General features: G+C 33.2%; 1 protein-coding gene across 1 annotated transcript; it reads right to left on the bottom strand.

Annotated features, from left to right (window-relative positions):
- Positions 1-5,157: 5,157 nt before the first annotated feature.
- LOC128638150 (formyl peptide receptor-related sequence 1-like) lies at positions 5,158-8,132 on the bottom strand. Its single transcript, XM_053690014.1, has 2 exons — positions 8,108-8,132; positions 5,158-6,283 (listed from the first exon to the last, which is right to left on the bottom strand). Exon 2 carries the CDS (start codon positions 6,265-6,267, stop codon positions 5,173-5,175), a length of 1,095 nt encoding a protein of 364 aa, XP_053545989.1. The 5' UTR covers positions 6,268-6,283; positions 8,108-8,132; the 3' UTR covers positions 5,158-5,172.
- Positions 8,133-8,536: the final 404 nt, after the last annotated feature.

The raw sequence follows: 8,536 nt of genomic DNA, 5'->3' as shown, positions 1-8,536 counted from the left end.
TATTTCTTCTGGTAAATCATCAGCATCTATTGGATCTTCATCTTCTAATGGACAGCCTCTTTTAATTGCAATATTGTGCAGTATGCAGCAAACCAATATAATTTTGGCAACTTTCTCTGGTGCATACTGCATAGCACCACCAGAACGATCAAGACATCGAAACCGCATTTTCAAAAGACCGAAAGTCCTCTCAATAATCCCCCTGGTAGATCGGTGAGCTTCATTGAAACGTACTTGACTTCTGGTCTGTGGGTTGTTATAGGGAGTCAACAGCCATTCTGTACATGAGTACCCTCCATCTCCTAATAGAAGATATAATAAATATAAATATTAATATAAGAATAATTATAAAGATTCAGAACTATACAATTAAACTATACAGATTACAGTCGACAAATTGGGCGCAATTTAGGTACATTGAAATGAGAGACATATTAGACGCCAGTTATGCTTACCTAGAAGCCATCCGTCAGGCATATTTCCGTCCTCGAACTTCCTGTATAACCCAGTCTGCCTTAAGATGTAAGAATCATGACAGGAGCCAGGAAAGTTAGAACGGACACTGATTATCCTCATGTGGGGGTCACAGACCATCTGGACATTCAAGGAATGGAAATGCTTTCTATTCCTATAGATCTCCTCACGAGCTTGAAGTGGTCTTACAGCAACATGGGTACAGTCTATGGCACCTAGGACATTGGGCATCCCAGCCATCCTATAGAAATTTGACTTGATAGATTGCCATTCTTCAGGGGTAGATGGCAAACAAACATATCGATGAAAAATAACCATCATAGCCCCTATTACTTTGGATAAGTGGCGTGAAAAAGCAGATTGACTCATTCCAATAATGACGCTAGAAACTGCCTGAAAGGAGCCTGTTGCAAAAAAATGCAATGCCGCTAATAGTTTGAGAAGTCCCGGAATAGCTTGTGAACGAGCAGTCATCGGCTCCAAATGATCTTCAATCTCTCGATACAGGTGTAAGATCGATTCACGATCAAGCCGGAATCTTTGTATGATCTCTCGGTCAGAAAGGCCGTGCAAACCAACCCGTGGAAGGAATACACAGGGGACTCGAACTCTCCTTCTTCTAACCAATCGATTAGCTCCATTTCCAGTATTCTGTCTTCTAGCCCGGATTTGCATCAAACGGAGAATAAACAAAAACAGAATTCTCTCCATAGCTGCTGAAATGAACAATGTAAGTACAATGCTGATATTACTGCCTTTTATATATGTATAGACTGGCGTCTAGTGTGACTTTCCTATTGTTTTGTACCTTGCCCGCCACCTAAAAGGTGGCGAGGCAAAAATAACGAGGTGGGAGCGGAAATTGACGCGAGCGGACAAATAGATTTTTTAGTACATTCGTTTTTGGCGAGTTGGTGGTCAAATGTGTCTAATTACAGTAAAAAATGGAGAGGTAGCGAGGTATGGCGGATAAGTACGCTCGCAATTTTAAAGATGCGAGTTTTTACATAATTGACGGCTTTGTACATATCAGTTTGCGAGTTTGGACGCGAGATTTGTTGCGGGTAGCTCGCTGACTGCTTAGTACATGGAGCCCTTAGTGTTAATTTTTTTCTTTGCACATGAAGGTAAAACATATTTAGATATTCTCAGTGCACCAGCATTTTAAGAGCACCAGTGGGCTTGTATCATGTCAGAAAGGAAGAAATTGAGTCATTACCAGATGATTTAAGCACCTTAGACTCTCTGAGAAAGTGCTGTGTTTAAAATGCTGGTGCACGGTGCAAACTCAAATACACTTTTGATAAAGCTGTCGCTTTTATTAGAAGCATTTTTGCTATTACATGTACTGTATATTACAAAAACACTTCTATTCAAAACTTTAATGCTTCCATATGGATTCCAATTTTGGCTGGAATTTCCCTTTAAGCAAAAAACGTACCATTTGAACAAAACATTTCAAAACTGATTCCCATAGACGTATAACTAAGTCTGTGAGAGTAAATATTCAGAACTCACATTTGATGATCGAATATTACATATGACAAAGAGAAAAGTCATTATTGTTTAAATTAATAATTGCAGAATCAAAACCTTTGTATTAATTTACAACACATTAATGCAGTCAATTTTATTTTTTTTGTTTTTTTTTTAAAACAAAGAGTATAATATATTTAAAGCCTCTACTTACCAGATTACTTTTATGGAATTTGAAGATCTTTCAGTGCTCATTCGCAGAGATGGAATGATTGAATACGTCTTTTAAATTTCATATTATTTCACTGTTACAGATACACATAAAAATCAGTGATTCACTTTACAGATAAAATTAACTGCTTTTACCAAACATGGCCATGCGGATATTACAAAATAAATGTATCTCTGGACCATAGATAGTAATCAAGAATGCAATGTTCTGTTAACTAAAAAATATAATCAACTGAAAATTGATAAAGTTTCAGACTATTGTGAAATGCTGGGGCTGTATTTTTGTGTAAAATATTATTCTAATTTTGTTACACTAAATATTGTTGTTTATTTCTTTAAAAAAAATCTTAAAATGACCACTAAATACACTGAATTGCATAATTTTCAAATGCATAATAAAAAGACAATGCAATAGCACTTACTCTGAATTTCAAATAAGCAGTAGATTTTTTTGTTTTTCCCCATTTGCCGGCCCCCTGTATCATGTGACAGCAATCAGCCAATCACAGACTAGTATATGTATACCCTGTGAACTTGTGCACATGCTCAGTATGAGCTGGTTCCTCAGAAATTGTGTATATAAAAAGAATGTGCAAAAATTGAAAATAGAAGTAAATTGGAACTTAAAACAGCAAGCTCTACCTGAATATGAAAGTTCCATTTTTACTTTAGTGTCCCTTTAAATAGAGTAAATCATGCCCAAAACTAAAAAAATTGTCAACACAATTTAGTAAAGCATGCCCACATTTTATCAAATCAGGAGTACGATTTACCAAGGAATGCACATGAGTGAACAAATTGTGTGCCCATTTTGGCAATTTTGCGCACACTTTTTGCTAAAACGTGAACACAAATGAGCTATTTTGTGCACATAATTTAATCATTGTGTGTGGGAAGAAGTAGAAAGAATGCAAAATGATAATTATGCAATTCTGATACCCACTTCTGTCATGTAATTGCAAGTCTATGCAACCCACTTATTTTCTGGACAGATTAACAAATTCCCTTTTTAAATAAGCATTTCTAGCAAACAGGACAGAAATGGTAGATAGTTTAGAGAGAAAAATGACAACTCTGATAATCTGCATTATAAGACCGGAGGAGAAAAAAAATCCTCAGCTGAATGTCAAACATTTAATAATGATATATTAAAGCTATTTTATATAAGCATCAGCAATTAATCATTGTATAGCAAAAGATTTACATGAAACACTGTCATTTTGTTAGCAAAAGTGATGTTTTATCTCCAAATCAGATAAAGGGTAAAGCGCTAAACAGCTACATGTGAGAAAACAGATATGGTCTTAAAGGGACATATCCAAAACATTTAGAAATGGAACAGAAAAAAACAGCAATAATAATAAATAATTAAAAATTAATAAAAGAATCAAATACACAAAATGTGACACCTGTGTCAAACCTAATTAATAGTGCTATTAAAATTGTTAAATGGTTTAATGCTCAGTTTGTCACCAATTACAGTTCCCAATATCAGATATTTAAAGGGACACTCACGTCAAAATAAACTTTTATGATTCAGATAGAGCAGCAGTTTTAAGACTTTCCAATTTACTTGAATTAAATTTAAATATTTTTTATAGTCACACTTTCTGGGAAACAAGATCCTACCGAGCATGTGCACAAGCTCATATGTTATACTTATATAATTCTGTGATTGGCTGATGTCTGTCACATGATACAGGAGGCCAGAAAATGTTATATGCAAGAGATAGACAAAACAAAAAATACTTAACAACCCATATCTTCACTGACACTGTGTTGTTAGATCTAAACAGCACACAGTCACCAAACATTTTAATGTTTATTTTTAAGAGCATCAAGATGATAACTTTTACACATAAAGCAAATATATTAAATTCAATTACAAAGAAAAAACATAATTTAAAACTCTATAAAATAAACAATAACTATTTAAGAACCAGTTTTAAAAAATAAAATAAAATTGTGACTATTCCCCAATCACATACATGGACATTGTGTAACAATCCATCTGTTGGTAGACAGTTCCTGGACATTGTATAGCACAGCACCATCTATTGGTTGAAAGTTCCTAGACATTGTATAACACACTGCCATCTACTGGTAGAAGGTTCATGACCAAAATGTGAACTGGGCAAAAAGACTAATTTGCATATATTTTGCATATTGTGACAATTTAAATGTATGATTGTGAGTTTTATTGTTTATGCCTCCCCTGAATCCCCCTTCCTTTTGTTAGAGATATTTTATTTTGTTGTTGTCTATAGGTTTTTTCTATATTTGTTTTATGTGGCGTGTGTTACCATAAGTTAAATGGTGTTGTTAGAGTCTAGTCCCGAGTGAAATAAAGTATTATAAGTAGTTTGTTTGGGAGCAGTTGGTTCTTTCAGGAATTCCAGTGGCAGAGTCTTAGGTCTTGCTATTTGTCTGCACTTTGCAAAATCATCAAATTCAGCATGGCAACTGTATTTTTAATTACTGTCATTTAAAGCTAGAAAAATATTTATATACTTATCTTTCTGATCAAGAGCACAGTACGTAAATGTATATTTGAATGTTATTTAATACATTTGGTGGAATAGAATTTAGGCATTTTTAATATGCTGTGTTGAGTACAAATTTGTCATCATGAAATACAAAGGGCTTGCTACTGGGGAAGTACCCTTAAAAGGCCAAATTTGCACCATTTTTAATGATACATTATGTTACCATAGCACTGAGGTACATATTTGCCTTTGAAAGGTACACTCCACTAATATGTTACCATGTAAAAGGGTACAGCGGGTGTACCTTTGAGGGTACTGCCCCAGTGACAAACTTTTTTAACCCTAAAGGTACAATAATTGTACATTTTTTTTATGACAGGGTATACATTTCTAAAGCTGTTATCTTTCACCTTTTTATAATTCTAGATGTTTTTTCCTTTTATGTTTCTGAAAGTTAATAGGTTATGTACAAAGCCAAGTCTATAGTCAATTTGTTCAAAATAAATTAGTCACCTTTATTTGTATGTAAAGTCTCTAGTTCAGTTTCCACCCTGGTCTGATTAGATTGACTTTCAGAATCAATGTCACATTTCTCCTTAAAGGTGCTTTCTATTAGGAATGGAATAGACTTAAACAAGCTTCTCTTGAAGTCACGGCCAATAAATACATATAGCATTGGATTGAGGCAACTGTTGAAAAATGCCAGGCAACTAAAAAGTTGAAGAACAAACTTATTGACATGAGAATCAATGTTAAAGTTCATAGTATCCAACAGAGGCAAAAACTGGAAAGGGAACCAGCAGATAAAAAAAGCAAATACGATTGCAATGATAACCTTAAACGTTCGTCCAGAAGCAGAAAGACTCTTCCTTTTTCTTACCTTTAAAATAATCAGTCCATAACAAAGCAAGATGCTTGCGAATGGAACCAGAAACATGAAGACAAATCTAGTTATGACCATAGCATTGTTCCTGTGTGTCATTGTGTCATAATCTAAAGCACTAATGTTTTGCCATGATACATATGCTGGATGGCAGTAAGAGATATCATCATGACCATTGTAAATATCATAAAAAGAAACATACGGAGAGCTGACAATAAGGCAAAACAGCCAAATAACTACAGAAATAATATAAGCTAACTTGCAAGTTCTATGATTTTTTGACCATACAGGACATATTACAGAAGAACAACGGTCAACACTGATGATCATTAAGAAGGAAGTGCTAACTGACATGTTTAAGAAAATAGCAGTGAACACAGTCTTACACATTATACGGCCAAAAGGCCAGTGATAGTTCATAGCCAGTTCTGTTATTAGGAGTGGTAGGCATGCATTAAGTGTAAAGTCTGCAACACCAAGACTGAGAAACCATATTGTATTTACATTCTTTTTAATCTTGAACCCAGCAATCCAAATAACCAATCCATTTCCCAGAATTCCAAAGATGAAGGTGATACTGTAGCAAATTATAGATATTACTTTTTCCCAAAAATCAAAATAGTCATTATGATCAATGTCGACATAGGACCAATCCTCCTCGTACATGGACATATTTGTCATGTTGTAGATGAATTGAAGAAGGAGATCAGTATCCATTACAGCAGTTCAGCTCCTGCTATTTAAATAAAAATCCAATGATTATTTTTATTGTATGTTTAAAATAAGTTGTTTGCTTATCAGTTTAGAGTAAGTGCCGGTAAAATAAGTAACAAGGTAATATAGTCTTACAGTATTCTTCCCACAATCTTTTTAGCGGTTGTACCACACGGCTAATTTTACTGATCACCTTTCCAATATTAAGCTAAAATTAGCTAATATAAACATTTTTTTAATTGTTATGGGACAAATTATCATTAAATACATTTATGTAAAATTATGCAATTTTTCGGCTTTGGATAACAAAATATACAATATTAGAAAATATTACACTGCCCCCACCTGGCTGGCAAAATTTCCTATGGAGAACACTGGTCTTATAATGTTATTACAAATTTCTGATGGCATCATAAATCAAATCACAAAATAATAAATATTATAGGTATAAAGAGGGAAGGTAATTATAAAAAAACAAACAAAAATAATTACATGTAAATTAAACACCAGGTTATGAATTAGAGACAGCATGAATGGATAAGAAACAGCATCTGAATACAATAGAAAGTTGTACTTGCATTATAAAGCATAATGATGATGTCTTCCAGTAGTTATGAGAGCCATGCCCCTTCCTCATGTGAGATATATTTTTAGTAGTATTTTGTAATGCATTTATGGTAGTTACTTTATTTCTTTATATTAATTATCCAACATTAAAAGATATTCTTATAGCCCAATAATATTTTTCTCTGCATGTCGGCATTTTCCATTTTACTTCTATTATCTAATTTGCTTCATTCTCTTGGTATCATTTGTTGAAGGAGCAGCAATGCTCTACTGGTTTCTAACTGAAAACATGGGTGAGGCAATGACAATCAGTATAAATATGCAGCCTCCAATCAGCAGCTAGAACCTAGGGTCTTTGCTGCTTCTTAGCTTTCCTAAATAAACCTTTCAGCAAAGGATAACAAGAGAAGGAAGAAAATTAAATAATTAAGTAAAGTGGAAAGTGGGTTTAAAATTGTATGCTCTGTCTGAATCATGAATGTCTAATTATGACTTTACTGTCCCTTTAAAATGGATAAGAGAATACTGGAATTTGTATATTGAATAGTATACTATCTTTTAAAGGGACATTCCGGTCAAAATGTAAATGCACATAGATTAATTACATCTTCTAATAAAAACATAGTTGCAATATACATGTATTGGCAAAAATGCTTCTGTTAAAAGTTATCACTGTCTTAGTGTTAACTTTTTTCTTTGCACATGAAGGTAAAACATATTTAGATATTCTCAGTGCACCAGCATTTTAAATATGGCAGCTGCTCAGAGCACCAGTGGGCTTGTATCATGTCAGAAAGGAAGAAATTGAGTCATTACCAGATGATTTAAGCACCTTAGACTCTCTGAGAAAGTGCTGTGTTTAAAATGCTGGTGCACGGTGCAAACTCAAATACACTTTTGATAAAGCTGTCACTTTTATTAGAAGCATTTTTGCTATTACATTTACTGTATATTACAAAAACACTTCTATTCAAAACTTTAATGCTTCCATATGGATTCCAATTTTGGCTGGAATTTCCCTTTAAGCAAAAAATGTACCATTTGAACAAAACATTTCAAAACTGATTCCCATAGACGTATACCTAAGTCAATATTCAGAACTCACATTTGATGATCAAATATTACATATGACAAAGAGAAAAGTCATTATTGTTTACATTAATAATTGCAGAATCAAAACCTTTGTATTAATTAACAGCACATTAATGCAGTCAATCTTATTTTTTTTTATTTTTTTTTAAACAAAGAGTATAATATATTTAAAGCCTCTACTTACCAGATTACTTTTATGGAATTTGAAGATCTTTCAGTGCTCATTCACAGAGATGGAATGATTGAATACGTTTTTTAAATATCACATTATTTCACTGTTACAGATACACATAAAAATCAGTGATTCACTTTAGAGATAAAATTAACTGCTTTTACCAAACATGGCCATACGGATATTACAAAATAAATGTATCTCTGGACCATAGATAGTAATCAAGAATGAAATGTTCTGTTAACTAAAAAATATAATCAACTGAAAATTGATAAAGTTTCAGACTATTGTGAAATGCTGGGGCTGTATTTTTGTGTAAAATATTATTCTAATTTTGTTACACTAAATATTGTTGTTTATTTCTTTCAAAAAAATCTTAAAGGACAACTAAATACACTAGAATCGCATAATTTTCAAATGCATAATAAAAAGACAATGCAC

Source organism: Bombina bombina, chromosome 8 (genome assembly GCF_027579735.1).
Source record: "Bombina bombina isolate aBomBom1 chromosome 8, aBomBom1.pri, whole genome shotgun sequence".
In the NCBI taxonomy this organism is placed as follows: domain Eukaryota; kingdom Metazoa; phylum Chordata; class Amphibia; order Anura; family Bombinatoridae; genus Bombina; species Bombina bombina.
The sequence above is the reverse complement of the archived record's forward strand: the minus strand, read 5'-3'. Positions and strand labels throughout refer to the sequence as shown.

Bases quoted from the DNA above. Each gene is read 5' to 3' on its own strand.
- LOC128638150 (XM_053690014.1), bottom strand. From the start codon at position 6,267: ATGGATACTGATCTCCTTCTTCAATTCATCTACAACATGACAAATATG.